This window comes from Hemibagrus wyckioides, linkage group LG28 (assembly GCF_019097595.1).
Source record: "Hemibagrus wyckioides isolate EC202008001 linkage group LG28, SWU_Hwy_1.0, whole genome shotgun sequence".
NCBI classification, from domain to species: Eukaryota; Metazoa; Chordata; class Actinopteri; order Siluriformes; family Bagridae; genus Hemibagrus; species Hemibagrus wyckioides.
This window is the reverse complement of record NC_080737.1, coordinates 11161078-11187675: the sequence shown is the minus strand read 5'-3', so window position 1 is coordinate 11187675 and position 26598 is coordinate 11161078. Positions and strand designations below refer to the sequence as shown.

At 40.8% G+C, this 26598-nt stretch overlaps 2 protein-coding genes and 3 non-coding genes across 5 annotated transcripts; 1 reads left to right on the top strand and 4 right to left on the bottom strand.

Moving 5' to 3' along the window:
• Positions 1 to 1387: 1387 nt before the first annotated feature.
• rpl12 (ribosomal protein L12) lies at positions 1388 to 5598 on the bottom strand. The gene is made up of 7 exons (XM_058383672.1): positions 5438 to 5598; positions 3236 to 3309; positions 2866 to 2964; positions 2436 to 2517; positions 1891 to 1977; positions 1520 to 1632; positions 1388 to 1440 (listed from the first exon to the last, which is right to left on the bottom strand). The coding sequence occupies exons 1-7, from the start codon at positions 5472 to 5474 to the stop codon at positions 1435 to 1437; spliced, it is 498 nt and encodes a 165-aa protein (XP_058239655.1). The 5' UTR covers positions 5475 to 5598; the 3' UTR covers positions 1388 to 1434.
• LOC131348801 (small nucleolar RNA SNORA65) lies at positions 2073 to 2199 on the bottom strand. The gene has a single exon (XR_009203987.1). It is a non-coding gene; the product is annotated as a small nucleolar RNA SNORA65 (small nucleolar RNA).
• LOC131348800 (small nucleolar RNA SNORA65) lies at positions 3054 to 3180 on the bottom strand. The gene has a single exon (XR_009203986.1). It is a non-coding gene; the product is annotated as a small nucleolar RNA SNORA65 (small nucleolar RNA).
• LOC131348804 (small nucleolar RNA SNORA65) lies at positions 3387 to 3513 on the bottom strand. The gene has a single exon (XR_009203988.1). It is a non-coding gene; the product is annotated as a small nucleolar RNA SNORA65 (small nucleolar RNA).
• A 97-nt stretch (positions 5599 to 5695) lies between the features above and the next one.
• lrsam1 (leucine rich repeat and sterile alpha motif containing 1) lies at positions 5696 to 25680 on the top strand. The gene is made up of 23 exons (XM_058383559.1): positions 5696 to 6220; positions 6324 to 6380; positions 9400 to 9444; positions 9527 to 9604; positions 9691 to 9844; positions 10091 to 10212; positions 10809 to 10899; positions 11002 to 11111; positions 11529 to 11558; positions 11660 to 11782; positions 12363 to 12502; positions 12626 to 12670; positions 13109 to 13179; positions 14108 to 14207; positions 14290 to 14377; positions 14493 to 14567; positions 15740 to 15820; positions 16149 to 16244; positions 17519 to 17617; positions 17737 to 17868; positions 18025 to 18085; positions 18182 to 18378; positions 22735 to 25680. Exons 1-23 carry the CDS (start codon positions 6146 to 6148, stop codon positions 22855 to 22857), a joined length of 2193 nt encoding a protein of 730 aa, XP_058239542.1. The 5' UTR covers positions 5696 to 6145; the 3' UTR covers positions 22858 to 25680.
• The last annotated feature ends 918 nt before the right edge of the window (positions 25681 to 26598 follow it).

The window sequence follows — 26598 nt, the reverse complement described above, 5'->3', positions numbered from 1 at the left end:
AAAACTCCTTTCATCTAGTTTAAATCATAGAACTTTATTCTCGAACCTAAGGCAATTTTACAGAAGATTAACTAATCTAATGGCCATGTGTTTATTGAAGCTGATGCTAACAAAGAGGGAGTTACAAAAGGAACAAGTTGGAACAGATTATAATCAAACAACACCTAATCTGACGTTATTTGAATGACAAATACATATGCTGACAGTTTTCTTGTAGCCAGCAGGTGAGCCTCCACTGATCAGTCCTACAATAAAAACCACTGATTATCTCTTTACAGTGGCATCTGTCAAGGGGTGGGATATATTAGTCAGCAAGTGAACAGTTCTCAAACTTGATGCCTCGGAAGCTGGAAAAAGAGGCAAGCATCAGCATCTAGATGACTGGGTCAAAGAACAGCAGGTCTTAAACAGCTGGTTGAAAGAAAGGTGTCAGAACATACAGGAGCGTCAAAATTCTTCCCAAATTGCTAATCTGACACATTCATATTGATTTCTCCTTTATCAGAAAGAGTTTATCCATTTAGGCCACCCCAGGTGTTTGTTTAGCCCCTTGTCATTTTGAGACTCCATTACTGCAACTCCCTCCTGGCAGGTTTACCTCTGAGCACCACTCAGCCTCTGTAAATAATCATTGCTAGAGTCCCTGAATCAGATTTAAAACAATGATCCTTACCTACAAAGCCTAACACATACCAGTACCCACTTACCTCAAAGCACTCATCACAGACTGCCTCTGTTTTTATATCCTCCAGCACTGCTCTGCTCAAATGATTCCCACCATCATTTAGAGACTCTTCTGGCACATGGGTGGTGGAATAAACTTCACCTATATTTCTGTACAGCTGAATTACTGCCTGTCTTAATGTCTGAAGACCTGCCCCTTTTCTAAAGGGCTTGAAAACGTGGTCATCTCTGAATTTCTATTTGTACTTCCTCCCATATGGGTATCTGCTAAATGCAGTAAAGCAAATTAAGCTTTTTGTGTATGGAGCTGCAAAGACAGACTGGTCAAAGTGGACATGATGCAGTAGCCTCTTGGAAAATTTGTTCAGAAATCATTTGGAGGAACATAACCAAGTTTAAAGGTGCTGAATTTGCACTGAAATTCCCCAGATCGCAATCCAAGGGAACTTCAAAGGGACATGCTGGAGAAACAAGTCAGATTTATGAAAATCCTCCTCACAACTTAGATCTCAGCTCTGCTACCAAAATTACACCGATACCACATCGTCTGTGGAATCCATTTTTCAACTGGTCAGAGCTGTTCTGGCAGCAGAAAGGGATTAATATTGTACAGGTGATTAATGTTCTAGCCGATCAGTGTGCAAGTCTAGAACATGGTAGGACAATCTTCCATATGATAATGTAAAAACCACAAACACCAAGATTTATTTTTCTAATAAACTTTATTTTCCATTCCTCCATGTCAGCTGTTTAATCCTAAACATAAAAAAGGTAGTTTAGTACTTAAAGTGCGCAAAGGAAAATAGAAATCAGAGCACACATGTCCTGTACTTACAGATGGGCACTCCTGTTTGCCACTGTTGATGTCATCAATGACATCATGGGGTAGGCGGCCATCGATGGTGCAGCCAACGGACTGAGCAGTGCCCAGAATCTCCTTAATGGTTCCTGAGGAGACAGCACAAACTGTTAGCTTAATCTCACCTGTCAGTTCTGAAAACTTTCCAACAGTCAGTATGAGAAAAGATTTAGAAACTTGTTCCAGGCCGTTTGGCACAGAGTGACCCATCAGACTGAGCAGCTCTGCTTCCTAGAACTGAGTTTCTTTCAGCCTCCATTGGATTATACCCAGTCACTCACTCACTAGAATAGGGCCGGGAGGCTGGAGGAAAACGTCTGCATTACACAAAATCAACGTATACACACCTGAGAGTTCCCTGGCAATAGAGCGTGGCCTCATGACTCTGGCAATATTGACGATCTCGTCGAAGGGAACGCTGCCAGAGTGCTTAACTGCAGGGAAAGTGTCAGAGTTAGCCCACAATTGCATTTCAATTATCATTTAGTTACCTGACAAGACTATTGAGTAAGTGTTAAAGCCGCTGGCAATTTGTTCCAGGCCTTTCGGCACAGAGTTACCCATTAGACTGGGCAGCCCTGCTTCCTAGAGCTGGATTTCTCTCAGCCTTCACTGGATTATACCAAGTCACTTACACAGACTAGCATAGTGGCGGAAGGCTAATGTGCACTAGACAGTACCAGGGTTGTGCAATGCTGATTTTGTCGCCCCCCCCCCGCTGCACATGAAATTACACATGTTTGTTTAAAGAGTGCAACAGTTCCATGACAAACATTCAGTCAACATTACTGAACTTAATGGCAGCAAGCATTTATAGGGACAAATGACATTCATTGCACAAGCCTAGTTAGGACAAGTGAAGCACTAATGTTTACTGTTTAGGGTTACGTACTGTTCTTGACCTTCTTCCTGTCACGGGGAGGCTCCTTCAGGGCCTTGATGATGAGGGCAGAGGCAGAGGGCACAACCTCAATCTGTAAGAACAAAATCATTTGCACTTGGTTCTGCACCTCAAAGCAAAACGATTTAAAATAAATCTCAACCCAAGTCCACATAATACTCTGGCAAGATTCACCATCATGATAATAGATTTCAAAAATGCTTTACATTTATAGGCCAGTTTGCTTCTGGATGGAGAATTTTAAACTAATGTCAACAAGTTGATTTAAGATTCAATATCTGAAATTACTTCATAGGATTTTAAATAGTTTTTAAAACACCAGAACTACAAAAGCTGGATTGTGTTCACTCTATAGACAATACACATCCATGTCAAAGTCATGTTCTTCCAGTGTAAATGTTTTAAGACAGGGAAGGCTTACCGCTGCCTGTCTGTTCTGGATGGTCAGCTTGACAGTGATCCTCAGACCCTTCCAGTCACCGGTAGCCTTGGCAATGTCATCACCCACTTTCTTGGGGGACTGGAGGAATAAACACCATAAGCATTATATTGCTAGTTCTGCCAAAACATGTTTAACACATCTGAATACTATAGTTACATGCAGGATTCATTTGTTCCAGGCCTTTCGGCACAGAGTTACCCATCAGATTGGGCAGCCCTGCTTCCTAGAGCTGGGTTTCTCTCAGCCACCACTGGATTATACCAAGTCACTCATACAGACTAGCATAGTGGCGGGAGGCTGATCAACAGTTTCTTGCCTTAGGATATAAAAATATGCAAGTGTCACTTACCAGACCCAGAGGGCCGATTTTGGGGGCCAGAGAGGAGGTGGCTCCGACCTCTCCACCTGTGCACCTCATGTACACTGAGGGGAAAAAAAACAGGAACACGGAATTAACAGTCTGGCACATGTAGAATTATGTACACCATGAATCCTGTATAGTGTGTCCCAGGCCTTTCGGCACAGAGTTACCCATCAGTTTGAGCAGCCCTGCTTCCTAGAGCTGGGTTTCTCTCAGCCTTCACTGGATTATACCAAGTCACTCATACAGACTAGCATAGTGGCAGAAGGCTGTTCAATGTACAAAATCTATCATCCAGATTTCTAATGCGTATTCTAAATGAAACAAAGCCTTTACACTGCAAATAAAGGCCACACTCAATGTCGTTCAGATAATCATGCAAAAAAAAAAAAAAAAAAAAAAAGATATTTAAATAAAGTATAGACACCATTACTTTAAGCTGAACTTGTGTAATAGAGTTGCATTACAAAAGTGCACAATAATCCACTTTAACTTCAAAATGCAGGGGTTGTGTTAATCATTGATATATTTCTTAACACACACATTCCTATAATTGTACAGAATAGGCTCCCAGTTCACCTGCACATAGTATCACCCTCACAGTACTTTCTGTACACTGTTCTGGCTATAAGGTTCAGATTGTTATAGACTGAACACCAATTGGCTCTGTACGTGTTAGTTTCATGGTTGGCCATCTACTATCTTGGTCAATATACCTCCACTATGTATAAGCAGGTGGTTCATTACTACCAGGTTACCTGAACTGAACTTTATAGGCACCTTAAACATTTACAGGTTGTTGGACTAGAACTTGTGCTCCCTCACCAAAATTGAGTTCATTACAGAGCACACAGAGGTGGGAGATATAGAACATAGGATCATGTTGCAGGACAAATGTTCCACTCCAGCTGGAGCAATTCTCCATTGTATCAGGGCATTTGCTGAATCTTTTAATACAATTTAGAATCACTGCAAGAAATCTAAGAATCACATAGAAGAAAGTCTTGCAAAGACAGATCTTTAACCTGATGGCAGGTAGTCTGGACACTACTGCAGCTTTTATTGGCCAAGGACTGCCCAAAAAAAAGCACCTGACATGTAACTAACCAATCAGTTTGTTTTGGGCACGGAACTCTAAAGTCACTGTCCCTACAAACACAGACTGGTATGCAACCTTAGATAGCTCATTTAAGAAAGTCTTGCAAATTACTGACCCTATATCACTTAATTTGGAAAATTCAGTATTTAGCTGATCCTCATAAGTGCTCACACCTAAAGTGTTTCCAGTTCTTGTGTCCTATGCATCAGATGTTCATGGATGCTTGTCAGGCTGATACTATGACCACACAACTTTGCCATACAACTTCAGGAATAGGAATGACCAATCCGATTACAAAAGGGAGCCTCAGTCTTAACCTGATTACAAGGATGCAAATTAGGTGGTGTGGATTTAGCACAGCACCAACAGCCATTAAAATTAAGATCCAACTGAAGAATCTCATTGTGATTAGGAAATTTCACATTTGATTAAAAAACAGCCAAGCAGGCATTAAAAACTAAGTTAGGCCTTACAGACTCTCACTCATTGTAAGCACTAGATTAAAAAAAAATTAAAACTAAAATATATAGACTATAAAAATGTTGGTAAGGAACGACTTAATGGGAGATTATTCTCCTTAAAAGGAGAATAATCTTGTCATTACAGTCACAGCACTCAGAGCCATGGCCTCCTGCAGGTTACACAGCGCCAGGCACGTGCTCTGCTATTAACACCAAAAACACACATCACATGATAATGTTCAGCTAGAAACGAGATAAAAACCGAGCGAGAAAAACGTTAGCCATTTATTTGGAGTTTAACAAACTAGGTAGTCACAAGCTAAAAATAAACAAATAAATAAATGTGTCGTTAGCTTAGCTACCACGTTAGCTAGCTGCCTTGCTAACTCATTAGCACAGACCGTAAATGCACTGAACAGAAAAACGTACAGTCTCTCTTGCCCTAAAGTATCTCTAAAGGGTCACAGCCACCGACAAAGTAATATTTATCTGCTGGACCACACAAACCCAAGCCCGAAACTGGGCAGCACATGGAGCCTCGTCTCAGGGTCGAGGCCTGTAGAAGGAAAGGAAACAAAACGTCCGACCACTCCACTCGAACTTACGTATTTTTTTTCCTTTTAAACGTACCGATTTTAATCTCGTTGGGATCGAATTTGGGAGGCATGTTGTCGCTGAGCTCAGTTCGGCTTGAATTGGTGAGGGTGTCGGATGAACCCGGATTCGGGACGACCGATTACTGTTGCACCTTCACCACCTAAAGTGAAAAAGGGAAAAGGGCTAAAGACCTGCTGCAGCGGTTTTATATAGGGCCATGAACTCTCGCGAGACTAAAACTGAGTGACTTATCCATAGCAAAACATTGCGAGACTCCGAAGTATCGCGAGATTCTGTTTACCGTCAGCAGAAATATATTGGTCAGTGATGTCAGGAAATGTTTACTGGATTGTTTCGTTTTTTTGTCCCCGTAACGTTTACATCGTTACATTGACGGTCTGAAGAGATAATAATCGGAGAGATAGACTATATAGGGGAGATATTTAAATGTATTCATTCCTTTTAGTTTAAACATCAGCGGCCTGGTTACCTGTAAAGAGTGTGTTAAATACAGGAGTCTGGGTATCTTATCCTCCTAGCTAACCGCGCTGTATACCGCTTTATTAACGGCTTCTGTAATGACAGCGACTGATAGACACTAATTTAGAGTAAAAACCTGTCATAAAGGAACCGTTGTCATTTCACTACACTCTCGTGAAATACTACAGCTTGACAGGAACAAAGCTTCGTATGGAATAAACTGCTAAAAAAAAAACAGAAAGAGACTGAGTTTGTGGCTCCATGATGCCTCTGTTTTACAAGAAGAAGAAGCCGAGTGAGGAGTCCAAGAAACGCCTGGAGTATCAGCTGTGTCTGGTCAGTATGAGTATGGGTTTTTATTTCAATTCATTTTCTCACCATAGTGTTTATTTATGTTGTAGTGATGTGTGTTACAATCACCTGTCTGTTCCTCCGTCAGTCTAAAGAAGCTGGTGCAGATGATATCCTGGACATTTCAAACTGTGAGCTTTCAGAGGTGAGCAGCCAGCAGAAATCTGCCCTCCTGCACTTCAGTAGCTATTATTGATCAAAACAGCCATATTTATCCAGGATTTTATATCTTAATCACATTTTGCTGATCAGTTTAGATCAAGAAAATGGACTCATGTTTAAAGAAAATCCAATTTCCATAAAAGTCTTTCCTTACATATCTACCAGGAGTTATCATTATTTTAAATTCGGCATTAATATAAAATGTAATATCACGAGACATTATACCTAAACAATATGATGGCAATAAAGAAAAAAAAATGAAATGTTTGATTGCTAGTTTTTTATATAAATTAAAGATAAACCTCACATATTTTACTAAATAAAACATTTCACCTAAATGCTCCAGATCTTTTAAGGTATATCTCTGTGTTTGAAACCAGACATTTATTTTAAAGCCCTCACTGTGTTATGAAGTTAATAATAATAATAGTATTTGACATTAAAACTAGGCTACAGCAAACTTCAAGCTTTAGTTAAATAGCCTTGGTGCTTTAAAATAGTCCCTCTGCTTATTCACTGTGACTTGTTCATAGTGAGACACAACACAGTAATGTCAGCTGAGTGTTATGTAAACTGTAAACAGGTTAATACTTGTTAAAAGGAAACCTCCAGCATGAAGTGTATTCTGGTGCTAATTTGTTAGTTGGTGTTGTTTTTTGGTTAGGAGTGTAGTAATACACTGCGCTCATGATTCAGTTCGATTCACGATACTGATTCCATGATTCAATTCAGTTTGATTCTCAATTATTTTGAATGGTGTATGCACACTACTCACAAAAAGTTAAGGATATTCGGCTTTCGGCTGAAATTTCAGGATGCTCCTAAAATGCACTATAACCTTTACAGATGAACTTAATTTGACCTTCTCTACACTTCTGAATGCACATGTCCAACTGTTCAGTGTTTCAGTACTTTTTGCATAACTTGCTGTTCTCTAACAAGGTGCTTAACAGCAAAATTCACAACTGGTGTTTGATCCATGAATCGACCAATGAATTTTCTCGTTCAGTTAGAATTGGTATTTAGACAGTTCTCTTCATCATGCTGTTCACATTTTGACATCATGAGACCAAGACGACACCTAACCATTGATCAACAGTACATCGCCATTGCGAGGCTTCAAACAGGATGTTCTCAGAGGGAAGTTGGCACTGAGCTTAGAGTGTCAGAGAGTGTCATCAGCAGGTTGTGACAGAGATACAGAGAGACTGGAAGAGCCACAGAAAGGCATATAAGTGGACGTCCTTTGGCCACATCCCACGTTGATGATCGCTTCATTGTGAACAGTGCCCTGCGGAACCGGATGATGAATGCCACTCAACTCCAGGCACATTTAACAGAGGTGAGAGGCACCCAAGTGTCACATCAGACCATTCGAAACCGTTTACATCAGCGTGGTCTGTGTGTTAGACGACCTGCAAGGGTATCAGGCCAGGGAGCATTTACGCTGGACGAGGGACCAGTGGGCCTCAGTGTTGTTCTCTGATGAAAGTCGATTCACATTGAGCAGAAATGATGGCCGCCAACGATGTTGGAGACGTCAAGGAGAGCGCTATGCATCAGCCACTGTTGTGGTGGTGTTACAGTCTGGACAGGTGTGTCTACTCAATACAGAACTGCCCATTACCTTGTGAATGGTACAGTGACAAGCCAATAATCCAGTCATTGTGCCCCTGCATGAACAACACTGGCTTAATTTCATCTTCATGGACGACAATGCTCCAGCTCATCGAGGTCGCATCATTAGGCTGCTGGAGGCTGGGGTACCTCAAATGGAGTGGCCTGCATTTTCTCCAGACCTGAATCCCATAGAAAACCTATGGGATCAGCTAAGTCGCCGTGTAGAGGCTCGTAACCCTGCACCCCAGAACCTCAATGACCTGAGGGCCGCCCTTCAAGAAGAGTGGAATGCCCTGCCTCAGCAGACAATAAGTCGACTCGTGAACAGCATGAGACGTCGATGTCAAGCTGTAATTGATGGTCAAGGGCACATGACAAATTATTGAGACACTGACATTTTTTGTTGTGGTATACCCACCACTGTTGTTGGCTTTCGTTTCAATAAATTGTTTGAGATGAGGAAATCACCATTGCATGCTTCTACTTAAATGCCCTACTTTCATGATATAATATCACTGTAGTGTGAACTTTTTACATTTTCCATAAATTTCACCCAAAAGCCAAATATCCTTAACTTTTTGTGAGTAGTGTATATTGGTATGTATATATGGTGTGTATATATAAATATTGGACATAAGAATGCAGCACAGGTATATGATGCAGTTCTGCTTGTTAGAAGTGTACAACATGGACAGCACAGTGATGGTGATGGTAGCATGAAATGTGAAGCTTTGAGCAGAGTATACAGGAAAGGAGAGGAGAGACTAAAGCTGGACAGACTAAAGGATTAAAGCGCTGCTGCATCGCTCTCTTTTTTTTCTGAATCCCATTGCATCACTAGTAGCAGGCCATCACACATCATCCTGAATGTGGAAAACCATTAATAAAGTAAAAATAGACCAACGTGTAGAACTTTATCACAACAAAAATCTTTTGCACAATATTGATTATAAACATTGATCTGCACATCATTCCGGGTTCATGTTTGTTTTTAGTACTTCTGTGTTACGAAAAGTGTTCTTAATACTGTCAAGTCAAACACAAGCTGTAGGTGCTGTACATCGATAAACTTAACAGTGATTTGAAACTAATAGTGATATGAAAGCAAATGGTACTAATCGAATAGTAAAACCCTTTCCTAAACCTTCCTAAGGCTCACAAGACTTTTCTATTTCTTATTGTGGGCTTCAAAATCAGTGCATGCAAGATTGATCTCTGTGCACCTGACACTTCTCATCCTGGAGCATGGTGCTATGCTGGGTTCTGCTTGGACATGAAGCACACCAACCAATGATTTGGCTGTATGCTTATTTCTTGGTGAAATGTTCTGTAAAAAGTTATATATCAGGTGTACAACCTCTAAACGTGACCTGTGTTCATAGATTCCATCCAGCGTCTTCTCCATCTGCAAGGTGTTACAGAAAAAGGTGAGACTTTTTAAAAACATATCGTTACTTAGGCTGGAGAAAGAAATGCATGCCTTTGTTTATATCGTTTCTTTTATTCTAGGTGCTCATTCTCTGTGGAAATGAGCTGAAGACACTGGTGCCCAAAACCTGTGCTACAAACGCTCTAGCAACTATAAAGGTACGAACATCAGGCAAGAGATATTAAAGAATTCATTGTTTAATCTATGCTGTCAGTGTCAACATGCTAATTTGACCATTCCTAAGGTGTTGGATCTGCATGAAAACAAGCTCACTTCACTCCCAGATGATATCGGACAGCTGTCCTCCCTCCAGGTGTTAAATGCCGAAAATAACCAGATCAAGGCTCTTCCAGCGTCTATAGGAGATCTTCGGAATCTACAGACGCTTAACGTGAAAGGTACAGCATTTTGTGTAGAGGTCAAGTACAGATTAGACACATACAGATCTGTCTGTATCTCTGAAGACACACTGATACTGTGGTTTCACAAACAAAGGCTGTATTGTATAAATAATTAATTTATTTATATGAATTTAACCTGATCAACATAAAAAAGAATATTTCTCAGCTGTTGTTTCTGGCTTAGTATTAGATCTGTGGTGTATTGCATAGCTTTGGCTAAAGTGAGAAATTCCTTGTGTGAAGGGAACTGCCTTCGTGAACTGCCTTCATCTTTGGGAAACATGGCCAGTCTGCGCACACTGGACCTGAGTGAGAACAGCATCAGGGAGCTGCCCAAAGAGTTAGCCAATGTTCGAACCCTGGAGGTGAGAGAATCCAATTCATATGTTGTGCTAGTCGTTAACCAGTTGAGTTGAGTGTAAATTGATATTATTTTATCTTCTGGGAAGCGTAACTATCATATAACTTGTGAAAGGTTGTACTAAATGGAAAAAAAATAACCCTATAATAATTTAGGGTTAATAGATGGGTCAAATAGCACCAGATGCTGCAAAAGCAAATAATGTGCAGGACCTGGAGGAATTCTTTGTTGTTGAAAGGACAAACAAAGGGCTCATGAACAACTACCACAAAACATAAAAACGGTCGTTGATCATGCAGGTAATAACACACAGCACTCTGGTGAAGCTTAACTTAATTCAGTGTTATAAGGTTGGTAATTGGGCATTTTGCACATGAAATAGTTCAACTTAATCTGTGTGCCTAAAGCCCAATCACAGCCGGCCGTGCCAATCTTCAGTGCAACAGAAATAAGAAAAATATCCCAAAATCTTTACGACCATGCACTTGTGGACTAGTCCAGGGCTTATTTTGGACTTGGGATGGGGTTCAAGGTCAACATCTCATGAGTCTTGTCATCACCAGTTGTTCTGTGTGTGTGTGTGTGTGTGTGTGTGTGTAGAGCTTGACACTTGATGCATGTTCTATGAGCTACCCACCTGCCTCAGTCTGCACAGGAGGCACAGAAGAAATCCAGCGATTTCTCTGCTCAGGTAAAAGTTCTGCTACAGATCTGACAGAAACCAGCTCAAAGCTAAACATGCACACTCTAGATGTTTTCCATCACTATGGCTAATTCCAGGTGTGTTTTGCAGAGCTGGGGCTAGAGTACTGCCCTCCCTCACAGTACCTGCTGCCTGTGTTGGAAAACGATAGCGGCAAGTCGAGCCTGGATTGTGTGGATGGGGAGGATATAGCCTGGCAGGTGAGAGTGTGACACACCTAGTGAATTGTACCTGTAGCGTGTGACTAACTATCAGGGGCATGAAGCTGAGATGGGAAAGGAAATCCATGGAAAAGTTTGTCCAAATTGACACAAAGGCAAAATGGATTTGTTTCCGTATAATCCACCATCAAATAATTTATATATAAAGCAGTTATGGCACTAAATTTAATAATTATACATGCAGTATATAAAAAATACTATATACTATCAAATGAAACAATTCTAAAGTACAATAAATGCCTTCTACCTAAAACTGACACTTGTAATGCACAAAGCTTGGACACCAAACATGGTTCATTTAAAGGAAAATGCAGTTGAATATGTGAGAAGAAATGACCATTGATAGTTTTGCATTGTGTTTTTTTCTGATTTGATTCCCTTTCTTTTATTTGACAGAGCAAATTTATGGACTATGAGAGGAGAAAGGTATGATGGATTAGTCCTCTTCGGTTCATTGTAGTGGGCTTGGGTATTGTGTTTCGTTACATACCTCTGCCATTCTCTCTCTTTCTGTCTGGTTCGATCAGGAGCAGAAGCAGCTTGAGAAGCTGAACTTTGAAAAGGAGTTGGAAGAGAAGCAGAGAGAGCAAGCACAGCTCCTTCTTCTCAACAACTCCCGCAAAGAGGGCATGCTGCTGTCTGTCAAACTGGTACGAATGTTTTTTTACTCACTCATTCATGTTTGGAAACCACATTATCCTGGTCAGGATCTGGACTGGAACTAGAGCTGTTCTTGAGAGCACTGGGTGTGAGGGGGGGGGTATACCCTGGATGGTCCCTCGCAGGCTTGTTGCCCAAACCACATGGCTTATGTCCAGTGTTACAGATTGCAGCTTTTGCAAATCTACACATATTTACCTTCACAGAAATTTTATAGTTTTGCCAATGACATATTTTTGTAAGCTATAACAGTGGAGATACTGTGCCATTGTTCCATTAAAACTGCAGGATGATTGGCCATCAGCCCATCCATCACATAAAGGAATGCAGCCAAATATTCACATCCATTCAAATACAGTAGTTTTGTAAATTCCTGACCGTTATTTAGACACTTGTGCCCAGGAGGAGGCTTTTATTGTTCACTGTGGACAGATGCGTTCCTGATTTAGCTTTTGTTAGTTTTATCTTTCATTATCAAGTCAATAGATCTGCAGGAGCATAATTTGGATTGAAATTTAGTTTTTGATGTATATAATTGTCTCATCTAGTCCTTGTGCTCCTGTATTTCAGGAGCAGGAGCGTGTAGAGCAGGGCGTCTGTCTCCAGCAAAAAGTCCAGGAGGCTGAGAGGCAGAAGCTGCTGGAGAAAGTTCGGCAGGCTGAAGCCAACATCTCCACCCGTATCTCTAATCTGCTGCTGGACAACAAACGGTGCGGAAACGGGTTGCGTGGAGTGACAGGGGAAAAAAATCTGATCAGTTTTCTGTTGTCATTTATGAAAAATGAGCAAAATTCTTTCGTGTTGTCTTACTCTGAAAATCCTTGTTTCTATAGCCAAGCAAAAAGTGCAGGATTTCTGCAGGCATTAGAGGAAGATCGGTAAGTGCATGCAGCAGTCTATTGATCTTCCTGATGGAACATTAAATTCGGCACAGACGCAGAATGTGCTAAACGAATTATCTGCTCCAAATGGATCTCTGCAAGATACACCGAGACACACACACACACACACACTCACACAATCCATTACACTGCTTACTCCATTATCATTTACTCATCCATCTTCGATAACTGCTTTATACTGGTCAGATTTGTGGGAGATCTGCAGCCTTTCCCACGAACACTGGGTGCAAGACGCCCCATACATGCACTTATTCTGTGTATTATCAAAGAGACTGAATACCTCAGCTATTTTGAGTGCTTATGAATCATCTCCTTGCAGCCGTATTTAGGAGTTAGAGATTTAGAATTAGCTTCAGAATTAGTTAAGTATTACATATAAACCCAGTTATAATGGTATTCCTTGCCTGTCTGTAGAATCCGTATGGAGCACCTTACTGCCATCACGCAAGAAGAAGCCAGCTCTCTGAGAAAGAGAGACATTGCAGGTGAGATACACAGTTAGTCTGCAGACTAAAACAGTAGTCTTTAAAAAATACTCAACATAAAATTACTCAGAAATCAGAAACATTTAATTCAACAGTGTCTTTTAGCTACAGGATCTCAATTTGACATGATTTCTGGATGAAAAATATCCTTTTAAAGTGACAATGCTGGTTAAAATCTACCGCCATCTATTATGTTTGTAGTACAGGGAGGAAAAGCACAGACAAGAATTTCAAGAGTTTTTTTTTTAACTGTACAGAGAAGATTTTCTCATTTATAATGGAAGCCAAATGGTAGTTCTGTCATCAATAAATTCTCTGAGTATATAATATGAATTCAAAAAGGTCTTAGTATAGTGTCTTTGATGACTGGAGCATCACAGTCGAGTGCAGTAGAACTGGAGTATTTTGCTTCTATTTTTAAAGCATTTAATTTCTAAAGCATTTTTCTCAGTTTGGACAGTCACCAATTCCTGACCAATTATCTAGCTCTATAGAAACTGCTGCTTGTGCTACATCACTGCACACTCAGAGGAGAACATTACCTGGCCTCTTCCATACCCAAGCTTGTAGATCTCCAAGACTGGCTAGTGTCCCTCTGATTGACTGGGGAGAGTAACACCGTGCCTCCCACCAGATAGCATGGATAATTTTACTCTCTTACACCTGTAAGGTGGGCAGCAATTCACTTGGGCAGCAATTGTATCACGTAGCTAAATCGCAACAAAAAGGTTTGCATTACTTGTTTTCGTGCAGCAAAAACTGAATAATGTCACAAGTGACTGTGGCATTATTGGAATACAAACTCATAATATTAGGGTGAATGCTTTTCTGTTGCATTACTTGGCACCTAAATCTTGGTTCTTCTATCTGTTGTACATGGTGGTGAGATTTTTTTTTGTCAGCTCACAGTTTCTCTCACTGTGTATAGTTGCAATGCAGACCATGTTATCAGAGACCTACTCACTGAGGTTACTGCAGGAGGCCAGTGAGACCAGGAGACAGAATATGGTGTCCGAAGCCTGTAGGAGGTACAAGCAAATATTTTAGACAGAGGTCTGCACTATACATTTTTTGGCTTAAGCATTTAAGTCTTAATTTGTTCCTCTTTAGTATGGAGACCTTGGATAAGAAGTTTGAGCAGGTTCTGGCCCTGCAGCAGCTTGATAAAAGCAAAGCCGTCAGCCAGATCCTTCAGGAGGTAAAAAGTTCTTTGTTTTTAAATCAAACTGGATGTTGCACCAGGATCACATTTCTCTTTGGAAAATGTTTTATTTTTTGTGAGACTATAAATGTGTATTTGGTTTGTCTTGCAGGAGGAGATGCAGAAGGCGGCCTTTGAGGCCTTGCAGCTCCAGAGGGACAGTGTACATGGCTACATTCGCAACCAGGTAGATATCACGGTTTATGTTTATATTTCTATCTATATTTATTCATTTGGCAGGTCACTATACAATCTAGTAGAGTGTTGAGCTATTGAGGGTTAAGAGTCTTACTCAAGGGTCCAGTAGTTGGCCTTGTTTCTGATCTCAGCAGCTCTCAGAAGACAGAGCCTCACTGAATAAAGGCAGTGTTCACTTTACAGGTCATAATGATTGTGTATAGGCGTTACTATATTACCCACATAGCAGACAGGTCCGGGCCAGATCTGGCAGTAAGCCAGCAATGCAGGCTGAGTTCTGGCATGGCAAGTGGCATGTCAACCAGATGCGGACTAGGTCTGGCAGTGGTGGCACTGTTTATATGATGGCATGCCAGATGTGATCCGGTTATGGTTTGGTTTATGTGGTGTGGCCCAGTGCTGGCCTTGTGCTGGCCCATGATTGCTGGCCCCAAAGGGCCATCATTCTTTGTGGTATGTGGGCTGAGTGTAAGTGCATTGTGTGGGCCAGATCTGGGCCAGACCTATTTTGCTATCTGGGTACTATTCAAAATTAGCATTAGCTTTGAGCTTCATATTGACTCTGAGTCTTTAGTTATCAAGTGCATAGTTCATCTACAGCCGGCCATTTTGTTTCTTTTTGTTTCTTTTTTTTTTTTGTTTACTACATTTTCCAGCCGTCAACCCTTTCTGTTCACACACTACCAGCAGTGTCATCTGATCTAGAGTTCAGAGTACCCCTGCAATCAGAAATGGTTAAATGAGTAACTCTTCTTGTACAGCTTATTGTAATTTTGTGGGCGTAAATATGTTCAAGCAGCACTGAAGCATTTAGTTCTGATTAAAAAAAGAAACTTCGTCAGTAATTCTGTTGATTGAGGAAGCAATGACAACAACAAACAACAGCAAATTGGATTGAAGCTCTCAAGTTTATTCTATAATAGTATTGTTGTCATTAATTTTTGACATGTTTGATTACTGTGACCATAAAATGCTGTTCATTTGATGTAAATGGCAAAGAAAATGACCGACACGGCTACAGCCATGTTATTCGTCCCTGGGGCATTAAAACATGCTGTATATTTTTGGAGTATATTGAACATATAAAGGTTCAGGGGCACTTTGAGGCTTCTTATTGGTTCTATCTTTTGGCACCATCTCATCATGTCTCCATGTCTCTAGATAATACTAATTGAGGCAGAGTTAATGCAGCTGACAAAGCTGGAGGTTAAAAGGAGGAATCTGGATGCCGAAACCTTGCAGGTATGTTGGAAAAGCGGAAGCCTATGTGGCTAATTTGGAGTGTAACATTTCTGTGTATAGAATAGATGAATTGTTATTGGGTACAGGACACAGTGTCCTGATTTAACTAATGTAATGTTGTATCCATAAAAATATTGGATTCGGTAGATTTGCTTCATCCTTACCTTCCTTTTGTTTTATGCATCCATTATTTTTTGATTCATTCATTCATTGTTCTGCATACTCCAATACACTCAACCCAGCACCATGACCATCCAACAGCCATATACACAATCTTAATGACTTAATGAATCTTTATGCATGTGTGTGTGGTCTTTGGCTTTGTCAGGAGGCATTAGCAGAGCAGAGGACAGCTCTGTCAGATATGCTCCAGCAGCTGCTGAAACAGAAGGACCAGAGGGAGGTGGAACTCAAACAGGTCTTGGTAAGGCTGCTGTGCAACTGGGCAAAGTAGTCATAAAAATCAGCAACTTGAAAGCAAGCTTTGTGACACCATGTATGCACATACTCTCACTGACCTCTTTATTAGGAACACATTAACACCCTCTTGGTCCCAATTATCCAGTCCAATCATATGGCAGCAGAGCAGTGCATAAAATCATGCAGATAGGGTCAAGAGATTCAGATAATGATTGGGGAAATCACAGTGACTTTAAACATAGCATTTGTGGCCGATGGGGCATGGTTGAAATTTGGCTCCTTGTCCTTGCCTGACACTTGACCATGCTTCATTGGTGCCAGATTGACTGGCTTGAGTATTTCAGAAACCTCTGTCCTTGGATGTTTATTCACAACAGTCTTTAGTGTTTATTAAGGTGACAGGAAAAAAAAACATTGTGTGTGTGTCCGATTCATCAGTCTTGTTGAAGAGACGGTTCAGGCATATTGAAAAGCTACTCGGGACAACCACTATTTACAGCTGTGGTGAACAGAAAAGCATCTTAGAATGCACAACACACCTGTAAGTGAGGCAGATGGGTTACAGCAGGAGCAGGAAATCACACTGGGCTTCACTTCTGTCAGCTAATATCAGAACAGTGAGCACAGGCTCACCCAAACCGGACAGGTGAAAATTGGAAAAGCATGTCCACTGGTCTTTTTCCACTTTTCACCTGCTGAGTTTTGGTCACTGCGATGACATTTCTTCACCATTCTGATGTTTGATGTGAACATTAACTAAACCTCTTGATCTATATGTATGATTTTATTCATTGCTCTGTTGCCACATGATTGATCGGAGAATTGCATGAACAGGTGTACACTTGTGAGTGAGTGGCTAATAAGTGTATGCATTCATTTCTAATGTAGTCTTAACTCATTTCTAAATGAGTACACTTATAACCCAGCATTGTCTATGGTTAAATTATAATCCTGAATGGCAGGAGCACTTTCCTTCGCATACACCAGGTTATGTTTGCAGTGGTATTAACACAGAGCTAATATTATAGTATGAGCATATTACATAGTTTCTAACATGTTTCAGATAACTTTGTTTACATTGCTTAATTGTGCATATTGCATGTGTTGGCCTTTTTTTCTAGGACATCATCGTCAATAATTCAACACATTGACTTTGTCTCATAATATGTAAATTATTGAAGATGATGTCATTCATTAGCATGGCCCAAATTTTCAGACCTGGTGCTTGTCATTACATGAAGATACACTGCTGGTAGTAAAGTTATGAATGTTATTTAGATGGAGATGGAGCTGAAGAGTGATTCCACTCAGCAAAACTACTGGATGATTCAGTATCAACGACTTCTGGATGCCAAGCCACTCTGTCTGCGCATGCAGGTTAGTTTAATGTAAACTCCTGTTTCCTCTTAAAACTCAGATGGACCAATCGCATTAAGATGTTAAATGTTAAGATGTATTTGTTTATTTATTTACCACCTTGTTTTATTCACTTACAGGAAGCCGGTGTGGATAAGGACCTGGTGAACTTGCTGTGTAAGCTCTCAGCTCAGCATTACCTGCCAATCATAGCTCATCATCGAATCACAGCAGAGGCTCTGCGTCACATGACCACCAAAGACCTCGGCAAGGTTCGTCTTAGTCTTTAGAATTCCACTACGTAATCATTTTATTAACATTAGTTTTTCAAAAATAACTTCTTATTAGTGTAAACTGATGGATACTGTTGTAACACTGACAGCTTAAAAGTCAGACACCTTAAGATATTTTGCTTCTTGCTATTTTAGCTGGGGATCAGTGAAATGGGAGTACAGAAATCTCTCCTGCACTGGGCCAGAGAACAAACGAGTAAGGCGACACATACATTTTACTTTCTCATGAATCTTTTACTAGCCGTTATTTACAGTAGAACTGACTCTAGAGTTCAAATGTCTCCCAACACAGATTCTCCTAGGAATTCTCCGAAGATTTCCCCTAGGAAGGTCCAGGAGGAACAAGAACCTGGTCCGTCCATACCCACGGCTCCCCTGCAACAGCAGCTGACCCCGCCTCTGACCCCCAGTACTCCCCTGACCCCTACAGTCCCCAGCCCACTGGACACACCCAGCACAAACGAGTGTGTGGTCTGCATGGAGGATAGGGTAAGTATTTCTTGTTTTAGTCAAGAAATCGGGAACTGCATGAGAGTTTTTTCATATTGTCTGATAAATGAACTTAACTGCAAAAATTTATTTTGAAATATTTAGCACACAACTAGCTAAAATGCTGCAGTGCCACTGAAAACATGAACATTTTATATTTTTGGTTAAATAATTGGTAAGCTAACAATCTAAAGGCTGTTGCACTAAGGTAAGCATGGATCCAATTGAATTGAGAGATGTTGTGAACTAGGAAATCTAGATCATTATCGGTCTAAACAGGCACTTTTTCAAGAACTGTTATGCAACATAGATAACAAATTGTAAATGAACTCATTTAATGTCCACAGTAGTATCAGGGTTTAGTCTCTGCGGTTAGTATCTATTTGATCCCCTATTGATTTTGTACGTTTGCCCACTGACAAAGAAATGATCAGTCTGTAATTTTAATAGTAGGTTTATTTGAAGAGTTAGAGACAGAATAACAAAAAAAATCCATTTCAAAAATGTTATACATTGATTTGCATTTTAATGAGTGAAATAAGTATTGGCAACTCGAACCTTCAGCTCCCTCCGCAGATTTTCTATGGGATTAAGGTCCAGAGACTGGCTAGGTCAGTCCAGGACCTTAATGTGCTTCTTCTTGAGCCACTCCTTTGTTGCCTTGGCCGTATGTTTTGGGTCATTGTCATGCTGGAATACCCATCCACGACCCATTTTCAATTCCCTGGCTGAGGGACGGAGGTTCTCACCCAAGATTTGACGGTACATGGCCCCGTCCATCATCCCTTTGATGCGGTGCAGTTGTCCTGTCCCCTGAGCAGGAAAACACCCCCAAAGCATAATGTTTCCACCTCCATGTTTGACGGTGGGGATGGTCTTCTTGGGGTCATAGGCAGCTTCCTCCTCCTCCAAACACAGCGAGTTGAGAAAAGAGCTTGATTTTGGTCTCATTTGACCACAACACTTTCACCCAGTTCTCCTCTGAATCATTCAGATGTTCACTGGCAAACTTCAGATGAGCCTGTATATGTGCTTTCTTGAGCAGGGAGACCTTGCGGGCTCTGCAGGATTTCTGTCCTTCATGGTGTAGTGTGTTAACAATTGTTTTCTTGGTGACTATGGTCCCAGCTTCCTTGAGATCAATGACAAGATCCTCCCGTGTAGTTCTGGGCTGATTCCTCACTGTTCTCATGATCATTGAAACTCCATGAGGTGAGATCTTGCATGGAGCCCCAGACTGAGGGAGATTGACAGTTATATTGTGTTTCTTCCATTTCGCAACTGTTGTCACCTTCTCACCAAGCTGCTTGGCAATGGTCTGGTAGCCCAATCTTGTCGCTGACATCCTTGGAAAGCTTGGCCATGGTGAAGAGTTTGGAATCTGATTGATTGCTTGTGTTTCCCTTTAAGGGACTGCTCCTAATCTCAGATTGTTACCTGTATAAAACACCTGGGGGCCAGAAATCTTGCTGATTGATAGGGGATCAAATATTTATTTCACTCATTAAAATGCAAATCAATGTATAACATTTTTAAAATGCGTTTTTCTGGATTTTTTTTGTTGTTATTCTGTCTCTCACTGTTAAAATAAAACTACCATTAAAATTATAGACTGATCATTTCTTTGTCAGTGGACAAAGTACAAAATCAGCAGGGGATCAAATAATTTTTTCCCTCACTGTAAACATGGGTTTCTGCAGGGTTTAGTGTCTGCAGTAGTGTAAGGGTTTAGTTTCTGCAGGGTTTAGTATCTGCAGTAGTGTAAGGGTTTAGTTTCTGCAGGGTTTAGTGTCTGCAGTAGTGTAAGGGTTTAGTTTCTGCAGGGTTTAGTATCTGCAGTAGTGTAAGGGTTTAGTTTCTGCAGGGTTTAGTGTCTGCAGTAGTGTAAGGGTTTCGTTTCTGCAGGGTTTAGTGTCTGCAGTAGTGTAAGGGTTTAGTTTCTGCAGGGTTTAGTATCTGCAGTAGTGTAAGGGTTTAGTTTCTGCAGGGTTTAGTGTCTGCAGTAGTGTAAGGGTTTCGTTTCTGCAGGGTTTAGTGTCTGCAGTAGTGTAAGGGTTTAGTTTCTGCAGGGTTTAGTATCTGCAGTAGTGTAAGGGTTTAGTTTCTGCAGGGTTTAGTATCTGCAGTAGTGTAAGGGTTTAGTTTCTGCAGGGTTTAGTATCTGCAGTAGTGTAAGGGTTTAGTTTCTGCAGGGTTTAGTGTCTGCAGTAGTGTAAGGGTTTAGTTTCTGCAGGGTTTAGTGTCTGCAGTAGTGTAAGGGTTTAGTTTCTGCAGGGTTTAGTGTCTGCAGTAGTGTAAGGGTTTAGTTTCTGCAGGGTTTAGTGTCTGCAGTAGTGTAAGGGTTTAGTTTCTGCAGGGTTTAGTGTCTGCAGTAGTGTAAGGGTTTCGTTTCTGCAGGGTTTAGTGTCTGCAGTAGTGTAAGGGTTTAGTTTCTGCAGGGTTTAGTATCTGCAGTAGTGTAAGGGTTTCGTTTCTGCAGGGTTTAGTGTCTGCAGTAGTGTAAGGGTTTAGTTTCTGCAGGGTTTAGTATCTGCAGTAGTGTAAGGGTTTAGTTTCTGCAGGGTTTAGTATCTGCAGTAGTGTAAGGGTTTAGTTTCTGCAGGGTTTAGTATCTGCAGTAGTGTAAGGGTTTAGTTTCTGCAGGGTTTAGTGTCTGCAGTAGTGTAAGGGTTTAGTTTCTGCAGGGTTTAGTGTCTGCAGTAGTGTAAGGGTTTAGTTTCTGCAGGGTTTAGTGTCTGCAGTAGTGTAAGGGTTTAGTTTCTGCAGGGTTTAGTGTCTGCAGTAGTGTAAGGGTTTAGTTTCTGCAGGGTTTAGTGTCTGCAGTAGTGTAAGGGTTTCGTTTCTGCAGGGTTTAGTGTCTGCAGTAGTGTAAGGGTTTCGTTTCTGCAGGGTTTAGTGTCTGCAGTAGTGTAAGGGTTTCGTTTCTGCAGGGTTTAGTGTCTGCAGTAGTGTAAGGGTTTCGTTTCTGCAGGGTTTAGTGTCTGCAGTAGTGTAAGGGTTTCGTTTCTGCAGGGTTTAGTGTCTGCAGTAGTGTCAGGGTTTCGTTTCTGCAGGGTTTAGTGTCTGCAGTAGTGTAAGGGTTTCGTTTCTGCAGGGTTTAGTGTCTGCAGTAGTGTAAGGGTTTCGTTTCTGCAGGGTTTAGTGTCTGCAGTAGTGTAAGGGTTTCGTTTCTGCAGGGTTTAGTGTCTGCAGTAGTGTAAGGGTTTCGTTTCTGCAGGGTTTAGTGTCTGCAGTAGTGTCAGGGTTTCGTTTCTGCAGGGTTTAGTGTCTGCAGTAGTGTCAGGGTTTCGTTTCTGCAGGGTTTAGTGTCTGCAGTAGTGTCAGGGTTTCGTTTCTGCAGGGTTTAGTGTCTGCAGTAGTGTAAGGGTTTCGTTTCTGCAGGGTTTAGTGTCTGCAGTAGTGTAAGGGTTTCGTTTCTGCAGGGTTTAGTGTCTGCAGTAGTGTAAGGGTTTCGTTTCTGCAGGGTTTAGTATCTGCAGTAGTGTAAGGGTTTCGTTTCTGCAGGGTTTAGTATCTGCAGTAGTGTAAGGGTTTCGTTTCTGCAGGGTTTAGTATCTGCAGTAGTGTAAGGGTTTCGTTTCTGCAGGGTTTAGTATCTGCAGTAGTGTAAGGGTTTCGTTTCTGCAGGGTTTAGTATCTGCAGTAGTGTAAGGGTTTCGTTTCTGCAGGGTTTAGTATCTGCAGTAGTGTAAGGGTTTCGTTTCTGCAGGGTTTAGTATCTGCAGTAGTGTAAGGGTTTCGTTTCTGCAGGGTTTAGTATCTGCAGTAGTGTAAGGGTTTCGTTTCTGCAGGGTTTAGTATCTGCAGTAGTGTAAGGGTTTCGTTTCTGCAGGGTTTAGTATCTGCAGTAGTGTAAGGGTTTCGTTTCTGCAGGGTTTAGTATCTGCAGTAGTGTAAGGGTTTCGTTTCTGCAGGGTTTAGTGTCTGCAGTAGTGTAAGGGTTTCGTTTCTGCAGGGTTTAGTGTCTGCAGTAGTGTCAGGGTTTCGTTTCTGCAGGGTTTAGTGTCTGCAAGGTTTATTGTTTGCAGGCTTTAGTGTTTACAGAAATAGTGTTGCAGAAATATGTTTAATCATTTTCCTCCTTTTTATTTACTGTTTAAATTTCTGTATGTTCAGTTAATGTGTGGCAAGTAAGATTATTATTCTATTTAAAATTTGTCTTTAATTAAAACAATCACCTCTATTATCTGGATAGAAATGGGGCATGTCAGTCAGATTATCAGTCAGATTATTGATGGACTATTAGGCTGCATGTTCATGTAGCTACATTTAGGTAAGTATCTATAAGTATTTCACCAAAGTATGCACTACATTTTAAATCTCACATTTGTGCACTCTTCTTGTGTCTTTTCTTAGTCCCTGATGGTCTTCTTGCCATGTGGTCATATATGCTGCTGCCAGGTCTGCAGTGATGCGCTGCAGTCTTGCCCATTGTGTCGCAGTAACATCTCTCAGCGCATCCGCCTTTACCACGGCTAAACCAGTCCAGGACCTGGTCTGACCACTCATGCACTTTCATGCTTCAAATTCCTTCCAAACTCAGATACTCTTTCATCATGCATGAAGTCCTAGGCTAAGATTCCCAACAATAACCCAGGAGCTGAAAAATCAGGAGTGTTTCATGTCAGAAAGGAGGCTTGCTAATAGAAAAACAAGTCAATCTTTATATATTTCATTTACTGAGAAAGGAGGATTCAAAGATTTTAACCTCTTTAACCTCAGCAGATAATCAGCAGCTCTGGTTGTAATGCTATATATTTGCACTATTTTAATACTTGTGCCTTTTTGTGTTTGTGTGCTTTTCCCAAATCCTGACTGTTATCACATGAAATTCATCTGCATGATCTTAAACTCCATCAAGTACTAATCTTCCTCCCTATTGGTCATGCTTGTGACTTAATGACTTAAAGCCCCTGTCATCTTATTTCTGTAATTAGCTTTGAACTGTTCAGTGAAGCTGATTTCCTTTTTTCTCCACTTTTCCTCTGGGTAGTTTGATTTGACTATGACTATATTTGGTAGAGATAATGTCAGATCTACTAACATACCAATTAGAATGAACCATCTGCTTACTCCAGGTCCACTTTTACCCCAAACACGGTTTCTAAAGTGTCTTTCTTCCTGTTCCATCGCCTCTTTGTACTTGAGTGTAAGCAAAACTGTAGCTAGCAGCTAATTTGCCATTTTATACACACTATTTTAGTGTAGAGGTTTTTACGTGTGGTAATGGTGAGTAATTCTACCTCTCCTGTTTTAATGGTGAAAGAAATGAGAATTAGCAGTGTGGATACTCATGATCTATACCTAGTGCTGTAAGAATGTAGGCAGTGTCTAATCCTTACTACTTACACTGGGGCACATTGAAAAGCCAAGATTACAACTTCAGAAACTTCAGACTGTTTGTATGATACAGTCTCACAAATTTCCATATAGAAATGAGAAAAGTTCATCTTGTTCTTGGCTGAGTTTCACAGTCAAATCTCACTACCCTAAACAGTTAATCTATTCAGCATCTGACAACAGGCTGTTAAATGAAAGCTCATTTCAGGCTTTTTTTTATTAAGCCAGTTGTAATATCTGTGCTGCTTTTACACATCGCAGTACCATGCTCTGTCCATCAGTGTAGCTATATACACTCTCCATCCACTTTATTGGAAACCCCTGTCATATAGTTGTCCAGTCAGCCAATCATGTGGCTGCAGCATAGTGCATAAAATCATGCAGATACATCAAGAGCATCAGGTAATCTTCACATCAGACATCAGAATGTGATCTCAGGGACTGACCGTAGCATGGTTAGTGGTGCCAGACAGATTGGAGTATTTCTGAAGCTGCTGATCTCCTGGGATTTTCATGCACTGCAGTCTCTAGAATTTGACATTTGTGGGAGGAAATGTCATGGAGTGAGAAGTCAGAGGAGAATGGCAGGGTTGACAGAAGCTGAAACCTCTCTGCACCTCACTTGTGTAACAGAATCAAACCTGAAGATTGTAAAAACATCACCATACCTTTTTACAATGAATCAGTCCAGTGTCATTGGGCCTGTGCCCACTCTGGTATCCTCTGATTCTTGTTTCTGGCTAAAAGGAATGGGACCATCTCCTGCTGTTGTAGCCCATCAGCTTCAAGGCTTGTTGTGCTTTCTGAAATGCTTTTCTGCTCAACACAATTGTACAGAGTGGCTATTTGAGTTATTTTAGACTTCCTCTCAGACAAGTGATACAACTGTCCCTATTAAAGTGGCTGCTACTTGCATCATTTCCTGACTCTAGCTTTGGAAATGCTTATTAACCGAGAGCTTTTTAAACAAACATTTCACATGGTGTTGCCAGGAGCTTTAAGACCCCCACCCCCCACCCCAATGCCTGTGGGAAGCTTCTATCCCCTTAGCTTCATCAGAAAGGTGACATATCTACTAATGTGCACTTACACTGCATGAATTTTATTACTCCACAGCCCATAAAGTTAAATCACTTAACACTGCCTTGCTCCAATTACCTACTGTTAGGTATATAAATAATCAACATTTTTAACGTTTTAAAGTGTTGGTGTGTCAGTTATTGTGGCATATTTTTGACCAATAGCAGACTTTAGGCCACGTTTGTTATGTTAGTTACCCAGCCTCCCTCCAGGCACCTCCAGGACTTTTTTGTACCTGCTGTGGTCACTTGCATTTCTCCAAGAAACTGTTAATTGTAATATTCTGCATTGGTGGTGTTTTAATATTTAGGGTTTCTTTATGATGCTTTTGATTGAGGTTTGGTGAATTTATTTAATATATTTTCATATATAGCTACTTTACCCACATATTCACTGAAGTGCTCTTATAACCAAGCATGCTTTTAAAAAGTCTTGTCTCATCTAGAAGTGTAGAAGAGTTAGCATGTCATGACACAAACTGTTCAAATAATTAAAGGAAAAATACTATTGGCAGAAGGATAGGATTGCTGTGCAAAAGTCTAGGTCCTGCAATATTTATATTTAAGCCAGTTGAAATGGACAGTGTTTGTACGATACAGTAAAGTGTTAGAATAAATGTAAAAAGATTTTGGTGTGCTTGTGGTGGAACTAAATATACAAAACACTGAAATCATGTCACTCATGCTGTATCTTTAAAAAAAAGCAGCTAACAAATACAGTCCATCCAACCACTGCAGTATGAGGATGATGGTCAGGTACAGCATCATCATCTAGCTCAGACCGTTGAGCCGAGTATAGGCCACCATTTGGGTCAGTAAACAGAGAAAAGCAGCAGTCAGAGACTTAAAGCAAAAACTTACATTCTACCAAAGGTCAGATAAATATGTTATGTTGCATTCATTAATATATTGTTCATTTCTTGCTTTGTAGTGATAAAGCATAAGCAACTGCATTTAAGTTGTCTTTCTTTGTCACATATACATTATTGCACAGTGAAATTCTTTCTTTACATATCCCAGCCTTGGGGGTCAGGGTTAGAGCACAGGGTCAGCTATGATGCAGTGCCCCTGGAGCAGGGTGGGTTGGGGGCCTTGCTCAAGGGCCCAATGGTGGCAGCTTGAACCCTGATCTTCTGGTCAACGACCCAGAGCCTAATGTACTTGAGCTACCACCACCCCTAAAAATTTCTCAGGAGGCCCAAGACTTTTGCACAGTACTGCATAAGCATGTCTTACAATCATCTGAAATATAAAAACCTGCTTCTGAAGCACTCATTTGTAATAATGGACTACTCAGTGTTGGTGTCTTTATACATGTATCCCCGGATGTGGTTTTAATCATTATTGTGAATGTTCCATAATCCAAAGTTAATAAATAAATAAAGCTTATCTAATGCAAACACATCCTGCTAATCAGCGCTAATGAGATGGAGACTCGTGTAGCGAAAGCAAAAAATCTGCAGCGATTCTATACAGTACTCCATCTCATTAAAAACGACTTATATGTTATGTGTGAACCGCTCATAAACACCAAGGCTGTGGAATTCCTGTAGGACATACTTGTACACGTTTTTGCCTTTAACTGTGAAACACCCACTTTGAAACTTCTCTCTGTAAGAAAATATTATATATATATATATATATATATATATATGATTTAAGCAAGTTTGAATTCTGATAGAACTTGTGTAGTTTTGTTAGTGTTGTGAATGTGCATTACAGTGTAGCAGGAGCTAGTACATTAGCAGTGTCCACACAGTGTGTATATGCAGTGTCCATTTGTGTCGAAAATGTTATTAAA

What these genes read in the sequence shown, in the direction of transcription:
- rpl12 (XM_058383672.1), bottom strand. Translation starts at nt 5,474, where the DNA reads ATGCCTCCCAAATTCGATCCCAACGAGATTAAAATCG. An exon ending in CAGGAAGAAGGTCAAGAACA is followed by an intron (nt 1,978 to 2,435) that starts GTACGTAACCCT and finishes CTTTCCCTGCAG; the next exon opens with TTAAGCACTCTGGCAGCGTT. An exon ending in TATTGCCAGGGAACTCTCAG is followed by an intron (nt 1,633 to 1,890) that starts GTGTGTATACGT and finishes CTGTCTCCTCAG; the next exon opens with GAACCATTAAGGAGATTCTG.
- lrsam1 (XM_058383559.1), top strand. Translation starts at nt 6,146, where the DNA reads ATGATGCCTCTGTTTTACAAGAAGAAGAAGCCGAGTGAGGAGTCCAAG. An exon ending in CAAACTGTGAGCTTTCAGAG is followed by an intron (nt 6,381 to 9,399) that starts GTGAGCAGCCAG and finishes CTGTGTTCATAG; the next exon opens with ATTCCATCCAGCGTCTTCTC. An exon ending in TCAGCCAGATCCTTCAGGAG is followed by an intron (nt 14,378 to 14,492) that starts GTAAAAAGTTCT and finishes TTTGTCTTGCAG; the next exon opens with GAGGAGATGCAGAAGGCGGC.